Consider the following 26,198-nt stretch of genomic DNA (forward strand, 5'->3'; position numbering starts at 1 on the left):
TGGGATAAAATCAGCGGGTATCTGAGGAAAGTAATATCAGATTGTGTCCCCATTGTCAGGAAGTCAAACAAGGCAGGCGTTAGATGGATGAGCTGTAGTATCATGCTTGATCTGCAAAAAAAGAAAATGTTATGGAGAATTTACAAGGAGAAAGGTGATCGGTACACCCATGAACAGTACAAGGCTCAAGCTAGGAAGGTTACCAGCATAGTAAGAAAAGCTAAATCAGATTATGAGAAGACCTTAGCCAAAGAGATCAAGGGCAATCCCAAAGAGTTCTTCCGCTATGTGGCAAGTAAAAGGAAGAATGACTTCAGAAGGATAACTTTAGTGGGTGCTGATGGTACTGAGGTGACAAAATCAGATGTAATAGTCGAGTTACTGAGTGATCACTTTTCAAAAGTCTATCACCCAAGTGAGGATATCTCTGTAGCAATAACTAATGTGAGAATTGAAGCTAAGAAACAGAGGTATTTAATATATTGCAAAATTTAAATGCAAACACTGCTGTAGGTTTAGATGGAATATCAGCTCAGGTATTGCGTGAATGTGCAAATGAATTGTCAACCCCCTCTTACTTGGATATTTAATTTAAATTTGAACTCTGGTATGATCCCTAGGGAGTGGAAGTTAGGCAAAATGGTTCCTTTGCATAAGGGTGGCTCTAAAACTGCAGTAGTTAATTACAGACCAATCACCATCTTAGGAGTAGTGGTAAAAGTATTGGAAAAGTTGGTTTAAGACAAAATTCAAGAATGGGTAGATCAGGATATGATACTCTATAGAAGCCAACAAGGTTTTGTTAAAGGTAGATTAGGATATGATACTCTATAGAAGCCAACAAGGTTTTGTTAAAGGTAGATTAGGATATGATACTCTATAGAGGCCAACATGGTTTTGCTAAAGGTAGAGCTTGCCTTAGCAATCTATTAACTTTTCATAATAGAATGAATCTGAGTTGGACAAAGGAACTGGCTACACAGTGGTACTTCTGGATTTTGCTAAGGCTTTTGACAGGATACCCCATGGAACACTGTTACGCAAATTGGAGCAGATGGGAATGGATACTAAATTGGTGATATGGATAGGAGAATGGCTCAGGGAGAGATACCAGAAGGTGGTGTATGGAGGAGCCAAGTCCAGGATGAGACAGGTGACCAGTGGTGTGCCTCAGGGCTCTGTGCTTGGGCCATTTTTGTTTAATTTGTATATAAATGATATAGGAAATGGTTTAAAGGGAGATATTCAGTTGTTTGCTCTTGATGCAAAGTTGGGTATTGCAATAAAAAATCAAGCTGATATTAAAAGTTTGCAGGATTATTATTATTATTATTATTAAAACAAGACCTCATGGAGTCAAAGACTCATCTAGGAGGTCCTTTTATCTCACACACACATCTCATCATACCGGGTCTTAAACACATTCAAACTCCTTGCAGACACCACACTCTCAGGCAAGGCATTCCAATCATTCACAACTCTGCACGAAAAAAACCTGCCTCTCACTCCCCTACTCACACCCTCTTTATACAGTTTCCAGGTATGACCTCTGGTTCTCCCCTGATCTCCCACTATTCTCTGTAGAACTTCTCCACCATTGATCCTATAACAACCCCTTACCAACTTGTAGCTCTCTATCATATCTCCCCTCTTCCTCCTATCCACTAGACTCTGCAAATTACATCTTTTCAATCTTTCCTCATACTCGACATTTCAGAGGTCAGAAACTACCTTAGTCAGTCGCCTTTGCACCCTTTCCAACATCTCTTCATCCTTCTGAAAACCAGGTGACCAAATCTGGGCACAATAGTCCATGTGTGGCCTAATCAAAGCCTTATACAATGGAACAAGAATCTCCCTACTTCTACACGTCAGTGTCTTCCTCATCATTCCCAGAAGTCTTTGTGTTGTCTTCACAATTTTGGAGATGTGTCCCCTAAATTTTAGATCCTTATCCACTATCACTCCCAGATCTCTTATTTCCTCTACTTCCAACAATATATTCTCACCAAGCATAAATTCTGCATCCCATCTTTGTTTTCCAAATTTTAAAACCTTACATTTTGCAACATTGAACTCGCATCCCCATTTGCTTGCCCAATCACTCAATTTATTCAAGTCTTCTTGCAAGGCCACAACATCTTCACTACGCTTTATGGTTCGTCCCAACTTTGCATCATCTGCAAACAACTGAATATCTCCATCCAAATCTTTGCCAATATCGTTAATATACAAGTTAAATAGTAATGGCCCTAAAACAGATCCCTGAGGCACTCCACTAGTGACTTTCCTTTTCCTGGATATTGCACCCCCATACACAACTTGTTGATACCTATCAGATAGCCAGTCTCCAATCCAATGCACTAATCTAATATCCAACCCCATCTGCTTTAGTTTGACTGTCAACTTATCATGAGGTACTCTATCAAAAGCTTTTGCAAAATCCAAGTATATTACTGTGTATCCTTCTCCTCTGTCCAAGGAAGCAGTCACTTTATTGTAATAAGTAAGTAAATTACTAAAACACGACCTCCCTTTAGCAAATCCATGCTGTCCATCAAAGATTATACCATTGTTGTCAACCCAACTCTGGATCCTAGTTTTCACAAGCTTCTCCAACAACTTAACCACAACACCTGACACACAGATAGGCCTATAGTTTGATGCTTGAGTTCGATCACCTCCTTTATGAAGTGGCACAATCTTGTCCTCCTTCCACTCCTTAGGAACTTGACCGAGTGCAAGACTCGTATTAAATAAATATGTCAAGGCAGGTGTCAGCTCCCTGGCACATTCCTTCAGAATACGCAGTGATATATTATTAAGTCCCACAGCCTTATTTACATCTAGTTTACTCAACTCCCCAAACACCTCTTGCTCACTTACAGTCAGTCTCTCCTCCCCATCATCAACTGCTCTTAATCTCTCCATGAAGTCACATTCACAAGATTGAAAGATCTTTATGAACTGCTCATTAAGTATCTCCACCACACATTCTGCAACAGCTGTCTTTATACCATTTTCTCCAATCAATGTCATCCTTCCATAATCATTCTTTCTTTTGCTGGCTACATATCGAAAGAACTCCCTAGGATTCTTTTTAGCTTCATTAGCTAACTGCTGTTCATACCTCTCTTTAGCTACTCTCACCAACCAAGTCACTCTCCTTGCCTGGTCTTTGTAGAACTCATGAAATTGGTTACTTCCACTTCTCTTATGCTGCCTCCACAATGCCCTTTTTCTCTGTATTGCATGCTTAATCTCTTTATTCATCCATCTCACACCTAACTTATTTAACCTTCTCACCCATGGTATACATTTAGACATTGCATCCACTAAATATTTTTTGAAAATCCCCCAAGCTGCATTGATCTCTTTTCCAGCTAACTCCTCATTCCATGCTACACCTGCAAGCTGTCTCCTGAGCTCTTCATAATCACCCCCCTTGTAGTTCCACATATACCCTTTTTTCACAGGGGTCCTTGCACTGCTGGCAACCACCCAAGTAATCACCTCATGGTCACTTTCACCAATTGGTGGATGATTTGATACCTCATTGATAATTACATTCTCCAATGAGATGACCAAATCCAAGACCCTTAATCCTCTTGTGCCCTCTGTTACATACTGTGTGAGGTAGTTATCCCTCAAAAACTCAAGAAACTCATTTTCTTTACTTCCAGTTGCTATCTCTTCATTCCAGTCTATATTGCCATAATTAAAATCACCCATAATGATCACCCTTTTCTTATTTGCTTGGCTTATTTGACTATACATTTCACTATCACCACCATCCACATTACCGGGTCTATAACAACATCCCACCAAGTATTTGATTCTATTCACCTCTATCTCACACCATTCTGCCTCAAAACCACTGGCCCCATTTGAAAATCCCTTGGGGGATTTTCAAATGGGGCCAGTGGTGATTTAAATAAGCTGGTAGAATGGGCAAAAGGTAATGGTTGTCAGTTCAATATGGAAAAGTATAAAGTCATGCATTTTGGGATTTAAAGATTACCAGCTGTATACTACATTGACGGAACAGTACTCTGATAGATTGATGAGGCTAGGGACTTAGGGGTGTTGGTAGATAGGGAGATGAAGTTCAGGGGACACATTGCTCATGCTTGTGATTGCACATAGGATTGCTTGGTTCTTGAGTAACACACTGACATCCACAGATAAAGAGGTTATTATTCTCTTTTATAAAGCGTTGATACTTCCACATTTGGATTACTCTGCTGAGGTCTGGTCACCTGGATTCCTTGGAGATGAGGAGGCTTTGGAGAAGGTTCAGAGAAGAGTGACTAAGTTGGTGAGTGATGTAAAAAATGCTCCCTACATTGATAGATCGAGAGCTTGTAAATTGCAGAGGTTGGTTGATAGGCAGAGGAGAGGGGGATATGATAGAAACATTTAAATTACTGAAAGGTTTTTATAGGATTGATGCAGGGGAAATGTTTCAGCTGTGTGATAGTGATGGAAGAACAAGAGATCATCCCTGGAAATTAAAGAAGAGTGTGGTTAACAAAGGTGTCAGAACAAGGTTTTTTGCCTGGAGGGTGGTGAATGAGTGGAGTTCATTGCCTGACTTAGTTGTGAGCTCTTCATCTGTAAATGAGTTCAAGAAGAGATATGACAGATGTTGCTTTGCTAGTTAGGGTCTCCGTGATGAGTCTACTGACTCCATGTAGATACCCGTAATAATAATAATATATGGAATAAGAAAAAAATTAAAACCAAAACTAACAGTATGCAAGACAGTGTTCAAACCAGTTTTAAGTTATAGATCTGAGAGTTGGGTTAGAAATAAAGCACTTGGTTAGTGACTATAGCTGAGAGATATGAGAGTTCTGAGAAAAATTAGATGAGTGAACAGATGGCAGAATCATTAAAAACAAAGATATTAAAAAGGAAGTTGACATCGCTAGTATTCAAGAATGAGCACAGGGTGCACTTAAACAGAATGAGAGAGGAAAGGGTAGCAAAAGGTGTGTGTGTGTGATGCCAAGATAGCAGGTAAGAGACCCAGAGGAAGACAAAGATCTAGGTGAATTGATTCAGTCATAAGTGCCTTAGAAGAAGAAATGCTAGATATGACATAATTGAGTGCTGACAAGTAATAGACTAATTTGATGGAAAATTGTTGATAGATTAATAATAATGTAAAGTTAATCATGTAGTTCTGTCATAGTAGCCTGAGCATCCCTTGATACATATCAGGAATTGATGATGATATGGATCTGAGAGTTGGGTTAGAAATAAAATAATGAAAGAATGAGAAAAATTAGTCAAATGAACAGATGCCATCAATGGCAGAATTGTATTTGTGTGAGCATCATTAATATAAGGTGGTGCAATCACTTAACCGAACAAAAGAGAAAATGTTAGCAAGCAGATTTTTGATGACCAAAAAAGATCCAGAGGATGACTAAGATCAGTTGTGATTGATGTTATAAGTAGTGCCGTAGAAAACCAAAATGTTAGATTTGACAATGTTGGAGAACCTCCTCAAATTACTTATTATTTTAAGCTCACTTGCATGATCTTTTTGGATTAAAAGAAATGGAAAATTATTTTTTTAAAGGGTGTTGGTAATCCCAAATTTGTATGTAGGATGGTGGTGGGAATCCAAACTTTAATTTTGACTGAAGTTTGAATCAAGATCCAAATCTCTCTAATGACTTTGAAAAATTTTTATATCCTTCTCACTAAAATCTTCTATGAGAATGGGTATCAGTACTTACCATGATGATGACTGGTGTTTTTGTTCAAAAGAAAAAACAGATGGCTATGGGTAATAAATAACTAACTAGGTGGTATTTTGCCATATTCCTTTTCCTATGCAGAAAGGATATGAAATAGGCACAAACATGCAGACACAACAGCAGAAAGACAGACTGAGTCCAACATAGTATGATCTATAGTTTGACTTGCACCTATAGATGTAGGGAAGAGATCTTGATTGTTCTGCTAATGATCTCATGATGAGAAACTCCAACATTTTTGGTACCATGATGCAGCCATAATCTTCTTCAACTTTTTGGTTCTGTTCACTGCTTGATGAAGGTCTCTCCCATGGTTTTCCAGACCACTTGGTTTTCTGCCTCTCCCATCCATCTAACTCCTGCAACTTGTTCCAGTTCATCCCTCCACCTTCTTCTCAGTCTTCCTCTTTGTCTTGCTCCATCCATTGGTATCCCCTTATTTTTCTAGTCCATCTCCTGTCATTGCATCTGGCAATATGGCCAGCCCATTTCCACTTAGCCTGTTTAATGTATTTTACAATATTCAGGTCTCAAACAGGTGTCACGGGGTATAACAGGGCTTCTGTTAAAGTCCATGTTTCTCCATCGTATGTTAGGACAGGAAGTATTCACTGGTCGAAAGCTTTCCGTTTTAGACGCATAGTGGTGTCACTTCTGAATATGTCTCTCATTTTCCTATAAGCCATCCATCCAAGGTGAATTCTTCGTTCAATCTCTTTTCTTTGGCAATCCTCAAAGGATAACAATTGGCCATTAGCCCAAACATACATATGAGGTAACTTGTTCTATTTCATGGTTTTCAACTTTGACACTTCTTTAGTTTATGTATTTATTCTTCATTATTTTTGTTTTTACTCTATTTATTTTTAATCCAATTACTATGGAGGCTTCATTTAGTTGATTTAGCCTTTCTTCCATATCTTCAAGATTATCAGCTATTAGAACATCATCTGCAAATTTCAGATGATGCAGCCTTTCTCCATTTATGTTTATTCCTTTTGTTTCCCAATCAAGGCTTCTAAATACTTCTAATGCAGCTGTAAATAGTTGGGGAGATATAGTACCACCTTGCTGGATGTTTGTTTGTACTGGAAACTTTTCACTGTTTTTATATAATTTAATTACAGAAGTTGCATTATTGTAAGTATGTTTTAGTGTTTCAACATATGGTTTCTCAGTGCCCTGAGTTTCAAGAGCTTTTAGTGTTGCAGATGTTTTAACTGAATCAAATGCTTCTTCGTAGTCTATATAGGCCAGACATAACAGTTTATCGTATTCAATTGAGATTTCAATGAGCTGTCTTAATGTGTAAATATGACCCAAAGTATTGTAATTCTTCCTAAAACCAGCTTGTTCACAGGATTGCATTCGCTCACATTTAGATTTTATTCTATTATTTAGATTTTGTGAAGACTTTATATATGGCAGGGAATAGGCTTATAGGTCTGTAGTTTTTAATTTCTTCCTTATTGCCCTTTTTTAAAATTAATATTAAAAGTGAATTGTTCCAATTTTTTGGAATTTTTCTCTGTTTTAAGTATTTATTAGAGTTTAGTCAGCTATTTGATGACAGAGCTTCCTTCCAGTTTTAAGAAGTCTATGATAATTCCATTTTCTCCTGGGGCCTTTCCATTCTTCATTTCCCACAGTACCATTTCCACTTCACCTTGTAAGATATCAAGGGCATTGTATTCTTCCTCACTCGAATTATCCATAGTTGATTCTTGGATGTCTCGGTTCTTGTCTTCATAGAGTTCAGTATAAAATTCCTGAATTATTTTGATTATTTCATCTCTATTTTTTATAAGTTTATCAATTTTTCATCTTATAGCAGCTATTTCCTTTGTTCCAACTGATAATGTTCATCTTAGGACCTTCATATTACTATTGTTTTCTGTTTCTTTAATTTTCCTAATAAATATTATATGATCCAATTTCATTCTTCATCTTTTTGTGTATAGTTTTACAAATTTCCAAATATCCTATTTTACTGGTCTGATTCAAATCTCTTTTCTTCTCTTCATCAGATCTAAGGTTTCCTGTCTTAGTTTTTCCTCTCTTTGGTGCCTTACAGCCATAATGTCAGCCAGTAATTAATAAATAAAAAGTTAATTAACCCACTCATGCATTAATTTTTGTATTCATTTCTAAAAATTATAATGATGATACAGTACCACCATGAAGTCAATAATTTTACTAAATGTGTGCCCTGTATATGTTAAAAATGATGTCCTCATCTGAGGACATCGTTTTTGTGTCATATAAGGTCCTTATGCATGAGAGGTTTATTTACTGTTTCTTCCTTTAAACAAAAACATGAGTTCCTTGGGACTGTACTGTCAGAAATAGTCTCATTTTCCATTTTAACATTTATAGACATCTCAGGTCAAAATTTCCTATACAAATACCAAGATAAACATCTGTAAACTATTAAAATACACATCAGAATACTACTGGAAACACCTCTTGGCAAACCTAACCACAATGTTGTGCAAGTCTCTTCTCTCACAGAACACCTTTCCTCAACTGTATATTTGCAAGTGAATATACTGTAGATCCAGGTTACCGACACATGACTAAGTAGGAAAGTGATTACATGATGCTGAATGTAACACCTTCTCTCCCAAAGGTTCCTAACATTAGTGGGATAATCAATACATTGTGTAAGGGAGGCTGTGAGATGAAGGAAGTATTGCAGTTTATATATGCTGATGCCAGAAGTATTCAAAAGAAGGGTGAAGAGTTTTTGCTACTGGTTAATTTTGTTTTGCCAGAAGTTACAGGCATTAGTAAGACTTGGTTGATGGAGGATGATATAGTTGTAGGGATAGAATGCAAGGAATATAGTATTTTTAGAGAGGACAAAAAGAACAAAATGGCAGGAGGTGTTTTACTTGTGATAGAAGAAATAAACCCAAAAAAGAGTAGAAGAGGACAGTTCTCTTGATACTATCTGATGTGAGATAGAGGACAACGTGATGAAATATATAGTTGGTTGTTACTATAGGCTAGGGGTGCAGGAAAGATGAGTAATGTTAAATTGTGAATGAAGAATTTTATAATTATTAAGACTTCATTCATGATTTAACATGAATTGCATTTCCTGAGCTAAGTTTGCTCCTAAGTAAATTGTGTAATTTAAACACTTACTGTTTTTTGTTCATTGAAATAATAATTATAATTTTTTTTAGTTATTTATCTTATATAAATTCTTGATATTAACTTGTAAATGTATCCTAAGCGAACTGTAATATATGCATTTTATTTGTTGTTACTGAAAGTGAAAGTATTTCTAAGGGACTCTGCTAATGTGATTTGATTGGCTGCTATCAGAAAACTAAGTTATTTTGGGATAGCGCATGCCTTAGCATTGGGAACTGTACAACGATCATGTGGGAATTTCATTGTAAACTGAAAGAGCGGAGAAAAACAAGTTTGGGCGGGAAAAAGAGAGAGGATTTATGAGATAGAGGAAGAAAGAACCAGAAGGAAAATGGAGAGAGTGTAGGAAGGTCGTGAGATGTGATCTAACCTGGGATCGTATGATGTAACAAAGATTTGGAAACTTGTTCCGATTTTAATGAATCCTACTTCAAACTCATCTTCATTTATAGTTTCCTGTCACCTTGTAAAGGAATTTACCTGAGTGAAAGGATAATAATATGATCGAGATTTATCATAAGATAAGTTATTACAAGCAAGAAAATACATTTTCCAGTCTTAACAAATAAGTTATTGAACTCAGGAATACCATAAATTTTGTGTTGCCTATAGTGGAAAATTATCGAGTGCCCAAAAGTGTTGTAAGAGTTTTCCATAACGTGCAAGCTATGATGATCATATCAGTAAGAATATCTATTTTATAACTAACGTGTGATAGTGTTACTTGTGTCCGGAGAACTTGGTCAAAGTTTGTATTGCTGGAGCCAGCTAGTCGAGCTTGAATGAGGGATATTATTAAACATTTCCTTGTGAAACTAATGTGAGAAACTTCATTGAAGAATTAGTTCGTGTTTGAATGTGTTATCTCACAATGTATATGTAAATTCAAGACTGAGCCTTTTAAGAACTATTTTAATCCTCTGATAGATATTGATGATGCCAACTAAGTGTTTGATAAAATTGAAGTTTATGATTATTCTTTGAAACTAAAAAGAATTAAATTTTAAGTGTTTTGATGGATATTGATGTTGTTTAAAGTGAAACAAAGTTGAAATCCTAGCGGATAAGAATTGTGAAAGCCTTATAAGTTCTAGCAGTAAATGATGTACTCAGCTGAGTAGAATCTTAATACTTTATTGAATGTATAAATTATTTTCTAATTGTATTGATCTTAATAGAGTTCTTGTTTCTTATGTAAGAATAATTTTGTGAGAGAATTAAATATCTTGTTTAACTTGATTCTTATGCTTGCCTAATTTCAGTTTCATTGCACTGCTCATTAAAATACGAATCTTGCAGGAAAAGTATTATTATTATTTGACACCTCCAGGAAGTCCGAGGACTCATCGAGGGAGGACACCTGCTCTACAACTCTGTCTCCACTGCTCAATCCACCAACTGACCACAACTACACCAACACCATCTACCACCGACGACCACCACTAGTATTTCCACAGACACTCACAAACATCCATGCCCACGGCGGGATTCGAACCCGCAGCCTTTTTGGCTGGAGAGCGGATAGGCTAACCACTCAGCCAGCCAGGCTGGCTAATAAGGCAAGAAGAAGAAGGGAAGGAATGGACAAGTATGACTGACTATCCTACTTAGAAGATTCTTTGGAGAATGTATGGGGAAGGAAAAGCAATTATCAGGGAATGACATATCGCAGAAGAAGTACCATTAGAATGAAAACCCTAGTTATGAGACAATCAAGACATAATGCTAGAGACAGAAATGAGGGACTCTGCTCCGATGAGACATCCCCATACTACAAAAATAAGGGACAAGTATAAGTAAGAAAATTTCGGCCTGTAGTAAGTTCATGTTGCTGTTGTGTTATTAGATGCTTGGCTTGATTCCTTCACAATAATTGTGTGATTTCAAACATAGAGTGGTGCAGTATAATAAAAATTTTCTTTATGTTTGAATGTGGGGTCAACCAACAACTAGCAAATATAAGGTTGGATGAAAGATGAATCCAACAGTAATAACTATGGAGGACTTCAATTATGGCAATGTAGATTGAAGGGAAGAATGGATGGAGAGGAAAGGAAATGGAATTTATGTAGCTTCTAAGAGATAATTATCTGAAACAACATGTAATGAGGGGACTCAAGGTTTCAGAGTGCTGGATCTGGTCATATCAGATCCAGCACCCTTGAACTTCCCAATCAGAGTTAAGAAGTAACCAATCTAGCAACTATGCCTCCACTTGGGGGAAAGCAGTTATGTGATCTTGACCTGGAGGATTGCCAGACATAAAGAATTTTCTGTTTAAGAAGTATACATGGAATTACAAATCAGCTGATTATAAAAAAGTGAGGAGTCAAGCTTAGAGCAATGACATGGCATAAGTAGAGATGAATTTGCAGGGTAGAGATGAATTTGCAGGGTAGAGATGTTAGCATTGCATGGGAGATGGTAAAGGAGTGTTCGAAAAAAGTAGTATTAGGCTGTATACCCAGAATCAGGAGGATAAATGAGTATGAGTTAGATGGATGAATAGCATTATTACAGGAGTTGCAGAAAAAGAAATAGTAATGGAGTGAATATAAAGAAAAAGATGTTCATCCAGCCCATAAGCAATGCCAGGTGCAGGCAAGAAGGATTAGCAATATGGCAAGGAAAGCCAAAGCTGATTATGTGAAGAAGCTAGCCAATGAACCTAAAAGAAATTACAAAGAGCATTTTTGCTCTTTGTAATTTCTTTTAGGTTCATTGGTAATTCTTTGTAATTTTACTCTGTAACAAGTAAAAGGAAGAATGATGTTGATGAGTGTTAGTAGCAGGAAGGTGACAGAAGCAAATGAAATTGTTGTTACTGAGTGTCATTTCATTTTGCAAGTGTGTACCATCCATGTGAAGATATTCCAGTGCCATATGGGATATTTACTGATGGAAGAATAGAGAAAGATCAATGAAACATGCTTCCAATACTGCAGAATTTTAATGCAAACACAGACATGGGATTATATGGCATATCAGTCCAGGTATTATGAGAATGTGCAAAGGAATTGACACCTCCTCTGACAAACTTCACAGCAGTCACTTCCCCTATTGGCAAACCTGACCACAATCTTGTGCAAGTCTCCTCTCTCACAGAACACCTTTCCTACTCACGACCTGCATCCTCTGGCACTTCAAAGGTGCCAAAATGAGATGACCTGTGGAAATTCTGCTTTTCTTGTCCATGGTCAGACTATTGCTTCAGCTCATCTGCCCCTGACACCTGTTCTGAACAAGTCAGAGAAATTATCCTCACTGGAATGGGAGCTTTCATCCCTCATTCTATTCAGAATTTTTGTTTGCTTTCCAAGCCCTGATTTAACAGAAAGTGTATCAGAGTAGTTGAAGAAAAAATTCAGCTTACCACAGGTGGCTTGCATCAAGACCTCCAGCTTCATACTTTGCCTATACCAAAGAATGCAATAAATACAAACAGTCATTGGCTGATCCAAATCCAATTTCATAAATGCCAACATGAGAAAACTTGCCTTCTACCCAAATGGAAGCTGTGTTGCTAAGGCAACTTCTGCTCACCTGCATGTGCACCTCTCTGTTACTTCACCTAAAGATAAAGCTGACCTCCTCTTGATCATTCTTTTCTTCAAACTCCTTCGTTGATGATCAAGAGAAACTGCCACCTACCACACCAGACTCTAATCACTATATGCTTCTTTTAGATTTTTTGACAAAAAAAACAAAACATCAGAAAAGTACTAAATAATTTGGAAACTAAAAATCTCCTGGTCCTCCTGGCATCTCTCCATTTCTTCTTAAACATTGTACTCCAGAGTTAATATCCACTTTGTATTGTTGTCTCTACAATCTATTATACATAGCAGGTATCAACATGTGGAAGCAATCTCATATCCAGACTAGTCCATTAAAGGCAGACAGAAAGTCTTCTTCCATCACCTCGTTCCTTTCCAAAATTATTATTACTCCAAGACCTCATGGAGTCAAAGACTCATCTGGGAGGTCCTTTTATCTCACACACACACACACACACACCGCTCATCATACCGTGTCTTAAACACACTCAAACTCCTTGCAGACACCAAACTCTCAGGCAAGGCATTCCAATCATTTACAACTCTGCATGAAAAAAACCTTCTTCTCACTCCCTTGCTCACACCCTCTTTATACAGTTTCCAGGGATGACCTCTGGTTCTCCCTTGATCTCCCACTATTTTCTGTAGAACTTCTCCACCATTGTTCCTATAACAACCCCTTACTAACTTGTAGGTCTCGATTATATCTCCCCTCTTCCTCCTATCCACCAGACTCTGAAAATTACATCTTCTCAATCTTGCCTCATACTTGACATTCCAGAGGTTAGAAACTACCTTAGTCAGTCACCTTTGGACCCTTTCCAACATCTCTTCGTCCTTCTGAAAAACCAGGTAACCAAATCTGGGCACAATAGTCCATGTGTGGCCTAATCAAAGCCTTATACAACGGAACAAGAATCTCTCTACTTCTACACATCAGTGTCCTCCGCATGATTCCCAGAAGCCTTTGTGTTGTCTTCACAATTTTGGCTATGTGTCCCCTAAATTTCAGATCCTTATCCACTATCACCCCAGATCTCTTATTTCCTCCACCTCCAACAATATATTCTCACCAAGCATAAATTCTGCATCCCATTTTTGTTTTCCAAAATTTTTAAAACCTTACATTTTGCAACATTGAACTCAATCTCCCCATTCCCATGCTCAATCACTCAATTTATTCAAGTCTTCTTGTAAGGTCACAATATCTTCTCTACTCTTCATGGTTCGTCCTATTAATCATGAAGTGTATCATCCGCAAACAACTGAATTAATGAAATAATGAACTGAATAATCAACTGAAATAATGGAGAAAATCATCAATAGCCAACTTCTCCACTACTTACAGGCCCATCACTTTATCAGCAGCCACCAGTATGGATCTGCCCTTCAAGATCCACTGCTGATCTTCTAGCTTACATCACTCACCATTGGACATAGTGTTGCAGATGTTTGAAAATAAAATCCTCAAGTCTTTACACCTGTAAGAGATAACACAACAGGTGAATGTAGAAGAAGACAAGATAGAACTATAAGAACTGTACAACTCTCCACTTCTGATGAAATTGGAATCTACAAATTCAGATGACTTGGACATGAGCCTCCGTAGCTTAATCAGTATAGACAAAGCCCTTTGCTGGAAAGACCTGGGTTCGATTCTCATCCAGGATGTGAGGAACCTTTATTTGGTCTCTTTTGACTAAAGGTGAGTTAGTTGGTCTCATACAGAGGTAGGTTTTTTCCATTCCCCAGAACAGGCAAACCAGCCCCAACATACACATATACAGACATTAAAATTGCCCCTCCTCCAATGCAAGACTGACAAGCCAGTTGGGATTTTCCATGGTCGCATAATCATACCGGGCTCTGCACCAAGCCTGGATAAAATATTATGAAGAGGAAGAAGAAGATGGCATGGATATTTGGAAAGAATAGGTCAGGAGGAATGACTAAACAAGCATTTAAAATAAGGCATGATGAAAATTAACCTAGAAGAAGAAGACTATGATAATACTGTTAGGATAACATCCAAAAATATTAGCTGAGTTGGGAATTCTGGACTGGACTGTAAGAGCTCAAGGTAGAAAAGAATATCTTGGTACTTCCAGTACTTGGTACCTTAAAGGTTCAGCAAGCTAAGGAAGAAGAAGATAAATTTATTAGAATATCACATATAAACATATTGCTATGTAAATGCATGTGGAAGATATTCATAGGTATAATTAATGACATCTTTAAGCCACACTTAGTAACAAGTAATAGTGAAAAAAAAAATAATGAAGAATAGCAGCATCAGCAGAAATGAATTTTTCTTTTAGAACATCTGGCTACACTAAACTAGATAAAAGAAAAAAAAATAGAAATTCTACAAGAACAAGCTTTATAAGCTTATTTGGATAATCATAGAAACAAATGGATTCAACATGTGTCACCTGATAGGCTACCTAGAAGAATACTAAACTATAAACCCAAAAGGAAAAAGAAACCCTTGAAGAGGCAATATGAGACTAAAACAAGGCATAATATCATGAAAGAAAGATGTTCCTTATAGCATACAGCAGTGAGTTGAATCCAACAGGATGAAATATACAGTGGGATGTTGTTACAGACCTGGTAATTCAATTACTGTGGATGATGAAATGCATCATCAAATTATCCTTATAAGTAATCATTATGGGTGATTCATATTACCCATATATTATGCAAATATACTGGAGAGCAGAAAAAACTCATGAGAAGAATAAAGGAAAATTTATTCAGCTGTTGTATGACAACTTTCTCAAGCAGTATGTAAAAGAAAGAACTTCAGGTCAGAGTGTGTTATATATTTGATGATTGCATCAGAAGGGATCTCACTTAAGGTTATGACTGTTTTGCCACCAGTTGATGACAGTGATACGGCACTGACCTTGGAAGTAGCTAAGTATATGGATGTGACATTAAACATGGGACCTTTGGTCCCATAGTATCAGTTACTCATTGAGAGAATAATCAGCAATGCATAGGAAGCAGTGAAAAGATGCTTAAATGATTCAGCATCTGAAGAGTTTGAAGAACAAATAGAGCAGGAGTAAAATGCATGCACATCAGCATTAAAAGAGCTCTATAAGAGGATGATGTGGAAGAAGTATCATGAGAATAAAGATGACTGAAGTTATGAAATATTGAAAGACAGAAAAGTTACACGTATTGTGTGGAACATAAAGTCAGAGTATGAAAAGAAATTGCAGGCTAAAGGCAACCCAACAAAATTTTTCATTAGGCTACAAGTAAAAGATGGAATAAAAGTGGAAGACCTTTTCAAAATGCAGATAGTATGCATGAAGCAGATGCAATCGTTAAAATAATGAATGCTCGCTTTCTGTCAACCTATTGTGTGAAACATAGGGCACAGTGCTATGCTACCACTACATTGAAGAGGAGGAGAGAGAGAGAGAGAGAGAGGTGCTTAGGAAGTAGGTTCTAGAGCTTTTGCATAACCTGGACAAGTATTTGGCAATAAAGACAGATGGGATACCAGCATATACTAAAAGAATGTTCAGCTGAACTGGTTAGGCCCTTAACCGGGTTATACAATTTGAATCTTAGCTCAGGAATGATCCCACAGGAATGGAAAGAATATGTATGATAATACTATTGTATAAGGATGATGCAAAAACTGATGTGCCCAGCCACCAACCTGTCAATATCTCTGGAGTGATGGGAAAATTTTAGAAAAGTTGGTAAGAGCTCATATACAAGAATGGGTTGACAGACAATCTATACTTTGCAAGAACAATGTGGATTACCACATTGTTCTTGTGGTAATCCATGACCTAGCTCATGTATAAATAGTTTACTTATATTTTTTAATAATGTTACAGCTCAGTTATATAAAGGGAAAGGATACATTATGATGCTATTGGATTTTGGTCTTCTAGGTCCTCCTGAGGGGGGGATGAAGAAGCTGTTGAGCGAGTGCAAAGAAGAGTTACAAATATGATGTGGAATTATGAAATATAGATTATGAGGACATCGAAGGTATGTGGACTTCAAACACTACTAAGGAGGAGGAGAGCTGGTATGATAGACCTATAACCTTCTGAAAGGGTGTTTTATGCTACTGGTTGATAAATTTTTGTATGTAGTAGGTGGAAAGAGAATATGAGGTATCCATTGGAGTTGAGTTCATGTGCAGTTAAAAAAAAAAAAAAAAAGAGTGAGCACTAGATTTTTCTTTAATGAGTAGGGAGCAAGTGAATAGCTTACTTTTTGAAGTAGTGAATACATCTAATATAAATAAGTTTATAAGAACATATGACAGTTGGTGTGGGTAATGTGTGGCCTCCCTCAATGACTCTAATAAATTTACTTTAATCCTTTATGCAAGTGTGTGCAAACAAAGTTTGTGCCTGAAAGTATCTTCAGGACTGGGGTAAAGTGGTAAAGTGTTGTACCACTTTACCCAAGTCCTGAAGATACTTTCAGGCACACTTAGTTTGCACACACTTGGATAAAGGATTAAAGTAAATTTATTATAGTCTAACCAAGTGAAAAATAAACTTTTAACATCTTTCTCTAAATCCAGAATAATTTAATAAAAAAGGTGGCACACTGTTTGACAGCTCCTACAGGAGGAGATGACCTTGCTAATGCTTCTGCCTGGTATCTCCACTTGGGCCTGACTCCCACTGAAGAGACCTCAATAAAGGTCGAAACTAGTCTGGGTATTGGCCCTTCCCTTAATGCATAACACTATACATATCTGCAAGGAGATGTGTTTTGCATTATGGGAGATACTGAGATAGGAGTGTTGGTAGCTTGCTCCACCTTTGCAAAGAATTGCCCAGTGTTGTACCACTTTACCCCAGTCCTGAAGATACTTTCAGGCGCAAACTTTGTTTGCACACACACACTTGGATAAAGGATTAAAGTAAATTTATTATAGTCTAACCAAGTGAAAAATAAACTTTTAACCCTCAATGACTCCTTGACAGTCTTTGATAACAATAACAGTAATTTTTTTTTTATTATTATTATTTAGCCTGTATCTGCAAGTGTTCCCTTGAAGAGAAGAATGTTCTTCTTAGTTATCCATGGACCGGAGGAACAAAATATAATATTGAAGATCACACAGGAATGCACAACAACTGATGTTATAGCACAGGTGAGAAATAGTTTTAATGCTATAAATTAGGGGAGAATATGAAGGGTGGTAGTTTTTTCCAAATTAGAAATTATTTTAGGATATAGAATTATTATTATTATCCCAAGACCCCCCCCCCCCAACACACACACCCAATGGAGTCAGACTCATCAGGGAGATCCCTTTGTCAAACAAACAAACAGCTAATCATGTTGTTGTTTTGGACCATCCAGTTGTTTCCTACTCTTGGTGATCTTGTGCACAAAGGCTCTCCATCCCACTTGGCCTCTTGTCCTTTCTTTCAGCAATTGTAAGTTCAAGTTGGTAAGTTCTTTTATGTTGTCCATCCAACTCTTTTGTGGTCTTCCTCTTCTTCTCATTCCCTCAATCTTCCCTAACATAACTGTCTTTTCCAATGATTTCATCAGCTCGCATAATATGTCCAAAGTACATCTACTTCTGTTCAACAATCACCACCTCCAAGGAGCATTCTGTCTTTATATTCTCCAAAATTTTCTTATTGGTCATTCATGTAGTCCATGGGATTCTTAATAGTTTCCTCCACACCGATAATTCAAATGAATCAATTCACTTTCTGTCTTTCTTCTTAATAATTCAGATTTCACATCCATATTCTTAGTTATCCATGGACCTGAGGAACAAAATATAATATTGAGGATCACAGAGGAATGCACTACAACTGAAGTTATAGCACAGATAAGAAATAGTTTTAATGCTATAAATTAGGGGAGAATATGAAGGTCGGTAGTTTTTTTCCAAATTAGAAATTATTTTAGGATATAGAATTATTATTACAGGTAGGCATTCAAAAATCTGGCCATGGATTTATTCAGATCTCCGGCATGGATTTCGGAGCGCGCATTTTCAAATTTACCGTGTTGGTGTGCCACTGTTTTCTGTTTATGTTTTGATGGTGCTGTAGTCGATGAGCATTGCGATAACCTGCTTATTCCTTCTCATTTTATCATTTATTTGCTGCTGCATAGCCCCATTATGGATTCAGCAAAGAAAAGAGGTGGCATAAAACGTAAACATCGTGCATCATCAATCGCAGAGAGAGAGTGGAAGTGCAAAAAAACTTGATAACGGCATGTCTGTGCGAACTATTTGTGAAACATATGACATTGGCTCTTCAACAGTGTATGATATTAAAAAACAGAAAAAAAAACTGTTAAAGTTCTTTTCTGACAGTGTATCAAAAAAGGAAATGTTTGTAAGGAAGTCAATGACAGAGGGAAAAAGTTCGGAACTGGAACAAGTTGTCATAACCTGGTTTAATTTTCACGTAAGTGAAGGTGTGGAAATGTCTGGCGATTTATTAAAGGAACAAGCCAAAATTTTGTGAATATTCAGAAGGTTGGCTGCATCGTTTCAAGTCGCGACATGGCTTACAGTTCGTGCAGTGTGTTGGGGAAAACATTCAGCAGACAAAGATGCAGCTATTGCATATGTGGATGAATTTGCAAAGTTAGTTAGTGATGAACATTTAAGTCCATTTAAGACCCAAATATATGAAGCAGCAGACACTGTACAATATATTCAAGAAAATAGCTAGGAAACAGGAAGCAGCAGCAGTGGTGTCCACACTTGATAATTCACTGCCATTAACTTCAAGTCAACCAGATGTGCTGTCACCACCATCAACATTTTATTAATTAAAATTCTGAGGAACTATTTTATTCAGTTGAACTAAAATTCTGTAGAACCGTTTTATTTAGTTGGTGAACATTAAAATTTCATAAGCTTTTCATTTAGTGTTTAATTTTCTTTCTTTAAAGAAGGACTGTAACAGGTAGTCATTTTCTGTTAAAAATATACAGCATATATAACCATCCAAAATCCGGCATTTTCAAAAATCTGGCACCCTTCAGGTCCGGAGGTTGCCGAATTTTTGAATACCTACCTGTATTATTATTATCCCAAGACCCCAATGGAGCCAGACTCATCGGGTAGATCCCTTTGTCAAACAAACGAAGAGCTAATACCATTGCTTTGACAATTCTAAATTTTGTCACCTTACTCACACCTCTATCTTTCATGATTTTTGTCAGGTTTAACATGGCTTTTTTCCCCATAACTATCCCTCTTTTAATTTCATCTGCACATTTGCCATCACCTCTGATTCTAGACCCCAGTAAATCATAACTTTCAATGATATCTATTTTACTTTTCTTTTATGTTGTCCATCCAACTCTTTTGTGGTCTTCCTCTTCTTCTCATTCCCTCTGTCTTTTCCAATGATTTCATCAGCTCGCATAATATGTCCAAAGTACATCAACTTCTGTTCAAGAATCACCACCTCCAAGGAGCATTCTGTCTTTATATTCTCTAAAATTTTCTTATTGGTCATTCATGTAGTCCATCGGATTCTTAATAGTTTCCTTTACACCCATAATTCAAATGAATCAATTTACTTTCTGTCTTTGATTGGTTTGAAAGCAATAGTGCGGGAAAGCGTGCAGAAAATGCAAAGAGAGTGAGGATCAAGAGTGCGTGTCAGGTTGTAAGATTGAAGTAGTTGATGGAACTCAGTATACGATTGAAAATGTGTGTGTGATGTAACACCAGATAGCATTGAGAGTGAGATTGAATGTGACACAATTGTGTGTGAGAGAGAGAAAGAGAGTAAAAGTGTTGAACGAAAGTTTATTATTATTATTATTATTATTAAACAAGACCTCATGGAGTCAAAGACTCATCCAGGAGGTCCTTTTATCTCACACACATCTCATCATACCGTGTCTTAAACACATTCAAACTCCTTGTAGACACCACACTCTCAGGCAAGGCATTCCAATCACTCTCAACTCTGCACAAAAAAAACCTGCCTCACACTCCCCTACTCACACCCTCTTTATACAGTTTCCAGGGATGACCTCTGGTTCTCCCCTGATCTCCCACTATTCTCTGTAGAACTTCTCCACCATTGATCTTATAACAACCCCTTACCAACTTGTAGCTCTCTATCATATCTCCCCTCTTCCTTCTCTCCACCAGATTCTGCAAATTACATCTTTTCAATCTTTCCTCATACTCGACATTCCAGAGGTCAGAAACTATTAGTCAGTCGCCTTTGGACCCTTTCCAACATCTCTTCATCCTTCTGAAAATCAGGTTACCAAATCTGGGCACAATAGTCCATGTGTGGCCTAATCAAAGCTTTATACAATGGAACAAGAATCTCCCTACTTCTACACGTCAGTGTCCTCCGCATCATTCCCAGAAGCCTTTGTGTTGTCTTCACAATTTTGGCTATGTGTCCCCTAAATTTCAGATCCTTATCCACTATCACCCCCAGATCTCTTATTTCTTCCACCTCCAACAATATATTCTCAACAAGCATAAATTCTGCATCCCATCTATGTTTTCTAAAATTTTTAAAACCTTACATTTTGCAACATTCAACTCACATCCCCATTTGCTTGCCCAATCACTCAATTATTCAAGTCTTCTTGCAAGGCCACAACATCTTCACTACTCTTTATGGTTCATCCCAACTTTGCATCATCTGCAAACAACTGAATATCTCCATCCAAATCTTCGCCAATATCATTAATATACAAGTTAAATAGTAATGACCCTAAAACAGACTCCTGAGGCACTCCACGAGTGACTTTCCTTTTCCTGGATATTGCATCCCCATACACAACTTGTTGATACCTATCAGATAGCCAGTTTCCAATTAAATGCACTAATCTAATATCCAACCCCATCTGCTCTAGTTTGACTGTCAACTTATCATGAGATACTCTATCAAAAGCTTTTGCAAAATCCAAGTATATTACTGTGTATCCTTCATATCCCTCTGTGTATCCCTCTGTCCAAGGAAGCAGTCACTTTATTGTAATAAGTAAGTAGATTACTAAAACATGACCTCCCTTTAGCAAATCCATGCTGTCCATCAAAGATTATACCATTGTTGTCAACCCAACTCCGGATCCTAGTTCTCACAAGCTTCTCCAACAACTTAACCACAACACCTGACACACAGATAGTCCTATAGTTTGATGCTTGAGTTCGATCACTTCCTTTATGAAGTGGCACAATCTTGCCCTCCTTCCACTCTTTAGGAACTTGACCAAGTGCAAGACTCATATTAAAAAAATATGTCAAGGCAGGTGTCAACTCTCTGGCACATTCCTTCAGAATACGCGGTGATATATTTTCAAATCCCACAGCCTTATTTACATCTAGTTTACTGAACTCCCCAAACACCTTTTGGTCACTTACAGTCAGTCTCTCCTCCCCATTATCAACTGCTCTTAATCTCTCCATGAAGTCACATTCACAAGATTGAAAGATCTTTATGAACTGCTCATTAAGTATCTCCACCACACATTCTGCTTCAGCTGTCTTTATACCATTTCCTCCAATCAATGTCATCCTTCAATAATCATTCTTTCTTTTGCTGGCTACATATCGAAAGAACTCCCTAGGATTCTTTTTGGCTTCATTAGCTAACTGCTGTTCATGCCTCTCTTTAGCTACTCTCACCAACCAAGTCACCCTCCTTGCCTGGTCTTTGTAGACCTCATTAAATTGGTTACTTCCACTTCTCTTATGCTGCCTCCACAATGCCCTTTTTCTCTGTATTGCATGCTTAATCTCTTTATTCATTCATCTCACACCTACCTTATTTAACCTTCTCACCCATGGTATACATTTAGACATTGCATCTACTAAACAGGTTTTGAAAATCCCCCAAGCTGCATTGATCTCTTTTCCAGCTAACTCCTCATTCCATGCTACACCTGCAAGCTGTCTTCTGAGCTCTTCATAATCACCCCCCCCCCCCTTGTAGTTCCACATATACCCTTTTTTCACAGGTGTCCTTGCACTGCTGGCAACCACCCAGGTAATCACCTCATGGTCACTTTCATCAATTGGTGGATGATTTGACACCTGATTGATAATTACATCCTCCGATGAGATGATCAAATCCAAGACCCTTAATCCTCGTGTGCCCTCTGTTACATACTGTCTGAGGTAGTTATCCCTCAAAAACTCAAGAAACTAATTTTCTTTACTTCCAGTTGCTATCTCTTCATTCCAGTCTATATTGCCATAATTAAAATCACCCATAATGATCACCCTTTTCTTATTTGCTTGGCTTATTTGACTATACATTTCACTATCACCACCATCCACATTACCAGGTCTATAACAGCATCCCACCAAGTATTTGATTCTATTCACCTCTATCTCACACCATACTGCCTCAAAACCACTGGTCCTATTTCCCTCTTGCATCTCTACCTTGTAAGGACATAACTCCTTCTCTATCATCAATAGCACTCCCACTCTCTTTTTACCCTTTCTATCCTCACGAAACACATCATACCCTTCCATCTCTATTCCTGTCAGGATGTCATCCTCTTCCAACCATGTCTCATTTATTCCAACAATCTTTGGGTGAACAGACGCAATTAGTGCAACCATTTCATCTGCCTTGTTTCTTATACTTCTAGCATTGGTATACAAACACAACAGCTCATTTCCGGATCTACAGCTAGTTCCACTGATAACACTCACTCGATGTGATCTCTCCATGCTAGACTGGGGCCATTTCCCTTTCTGCCCATTCATTCTGGAACCCTCCCTAATTCCAACTGTTTCCTCTCGATCCCAGGTCATCCCATTCCTTTCCTGTCTACACATGCTCTCACCTCCTCTTGGTGCATCCACCCTTCTCATGCTGTGTACCCCTGTTTACCCTGAGCCTCCCCATTTCCCTGCTCCTCTTGCACGCCCTTTCTCTCATATTCTATACTCATACCACTCACTGCTCCATTCATAACCACCTCTTCAATCTCTCCTGTCTTACTCTCCTGCTCTTCCACATCACTCCCCTCTCGATCTGATTCATTCTCTCTATTCACTGCTCTACCTTCCAGCAGCAGTCTCTCCAAGCAACTCGCACTATAACCACTCAAATGCAGTCCATTGCTCCCATACAGTTCACTTTGTCCCTCAAACTCATTCCACACATTAACAAACTGTACTCCCATCTCCTCACACATTTCAGCCAGAATATCATTCATAATCCTTGCTCTCCGCCTCATTTCACCACAATCATACCTAGGCAACACAGTGACTACCGTTCCTGTCACACTATTCTCTTTTATCTTTCCAAGCAGTAAATCAGTATTAGTATGACTAATACTAATCAGTAATTAGTATGACTGATGTAAAGAATGAAGAGTTGGCTGCAGTAAGGGAGATGGCTCTGTTGCACAGAGTGATACATAGGGCAAAGCAGGAGCTGGAGCAAATGGAAAAATGTCTGGTGAGTGGATCGGCTGATAACAGAATGAAAGAAGCCTGAGATAAGAAAAATGAGGGCTTGATCAAGAGAGAAAGAAGAATCAAGGAGTGAGTGTTGTACAGCGATTCAATTATAAAAGGTGTGATCGATGAGACTTTGACAAATTTGTGCTTTCCAGATGCGAAAATTAATGATGTTAGTTGAGGCTATCAGAGCACAAAAGGGTAGGGTGAAAGAAATGATTGTAGTGGCTGGAATGAATATTTTAAAAGGAGAAAAGTATGGCATGAGAGAGGAAATGAAAGAATTACTGGAAGTAGCAAAAGAAAAGAGTGAGATAGTTAAGATAGTGAGTCTGTTGTCATGCTATGAGAGAGTAGAGCTGAGAAGGAGAGCCATGATAGCAAATGGGGAGGAGTGATGTGGAGTGAGTTTGACAGGTGAAAGGACTTACACAAGAAGAATGGTTTGCATCTGAATGGATTTGGTGTTCAGAGACTGGAAAAAGTGTTTTAAATGAAGTGAAAGTAGATGTTCAGATTCAAGCAAACAAGAGCTATTGGGGGGGGGTAAGCTGTTGAGTGGATATGCAGACATAGTGAGCCAGTTAAGTATAAGAATGTGTATATGTTAGTACCACTGGTAACAAACCAAAAATGGGATAGTTAGTATAAAGTGTCAAGATAACAGTGGATCTAAGGGGCTTTTGCACTTTATGTTCACTAATGCCAGGAGCATTCAGAACAAGCAGGAGGAATTTTTGGCATTGGTTGGCTCATCCTGGCCAAAGGTTATTGGCATTAGTGAGACATGGCTAACAGAAGATGATATAGTTAGTGGGATAGAATGTGAAGGGTATAGTATGATCAGGGAGGATAGAAAGAAAAGAATGGTGGAGGAGTTTATTGATGATAGCCAATAAACTGCAACCAAAGAGAGCAGATATTCAACTGCAGGCCAGTGAAAATTCCACATTCGAGTTTATTCTAGTGTGAGATTAAGGCCAGCGGAATGAAATTGAATGCTGCTATAGACCGAGGGATGGAAAAGGTGATGGAGATAGCATGCATTGGCAAATAGACTTAATGAGTGGAGGACAGGTAATTAATATGGGAATTGGAAGAAGTAGAGAACACATGGGAGGAAGCAGATGGGTTTTATGCAGTTACTAAGAGATAATTGCCTGAGACAGCATGTAATGGAATATACTAGGGGTTTGAGAGTGCTCGATCTAGTAATTATATCTTAGAATTTGTCTATAACGAATATGACCATGTTGCCACCAATTGGTGAGAGTGATCATATGGTCTTGACCTGGGAAGTGGCCAAATGCATGGAATTTTCAGTTATAATGGGGTATATGTGAAATTATGGTGCTTGTAGGTATGACAAGCTTTGGAGATTGCTTGGATCAGTGCAAGGGCTGGATGTTGATAGTGCATGGGAAGGGTAAAGGAGTGATTGAGGGAGATAATGGCAGACTGCATACCTAGAGTCAGAAGAGTAAATCAAGTGGGAACTTCCATATATTATCGCTTATAATGCAAAAAATTTATGGTAAAAAATACTACTTAAAGTTAGGAGTTCGCATTATATGCGGATCCTAAAAAATATAACATCTTATTAGACTTGCACACACAATATATACTACCTAATGCCTATACAACCAAATCTACTTGACCCACTCGCATTCGGCGACCGAGTGCGCATAAAGCCAGTAATGTAAGTAGTGCTAATGATAGAGCACAGTGAGATAGATAGAGCACAGTTAGGTATATCGGTTTAACTACATTTCATTTTAAATATGATTCATTAAACAAACCTAGCCTGAAAATGAGCCAACAGAAACGTAAACATTCATCTTTTGAAGCAGGATTTAAATTGTGTGTCGTGCAGTTTTGCAGAACATAATAACAGTGTTGCTATGAGAGAATTTGGTGTAGTAGAGAGTAATATTAGACTCTGGCGTAAGCCAAAAGACAGTCTTGAAAAAATCCCCAAAACGAACAAAAATTGCTCCCAAGTTACCAAAGCAGCCTGAAGAAAAAGTGCAGTCCTTCCATAAATTTATCATAAAATTACGGAAGTGTCACAAATATGAACTTTCCCAAATTGGCAATATGGATGAGGCGTCCATGTACTTTGATATGCCCGGAAATCTAACAGTAAACTTAATTGGTGAAAAGGGTGTCTTCATAAAAACAAAGGGACATGAAAAAACGCATTTTACTGTTGTTCTAGCATGTATGGCAGACGGAACCAAATTAAAGCCGTAAGTGATATTTAAAAGGAAGACA

At 37.8% G+C, this 26,198-nt stretch overlaps 1 protein-coding gene across 1 annotated transcript in view; it reads left to right on the plus strand.

The window, feature by feature from the left end:
• Nucleotides 1–26,198, plus strand: part of LOC150106422 (uncharacterized) — a 766,385-nt gene that overhangs the window by 618,770 nt on the left and 121,417 nt on the right. Inside the window, exon 43 of the mRNA XM_090392993.1 lies at nucleotides 17,514–17,636. Within this exon, the coding sequence (XP_090249119.1) occupies nucleotides 17,514–17,636 (123 nt within the window). The remainder of the gene's footprint in view (nucleotides 1–17,513; nucleotides 17,637–26,198) is intronic.

Source organism: Typopeltis vanoorti, chromosome 5 (assembly GCF_054136105.1).
Source record: "Typopeltis vanoorti isolate ZY-2024b chromosome 5, IOZ_Tvanoo_1.0, whole genome shotgun sequence".
NCBI classification, from domain to species: domain Eukaryota; kingdom Metazoa; phylum Arthropoda; class Arachnida; order Uropygi; family Thelyphonidae; genus Typopeltis; species Typopeltis vanoorti.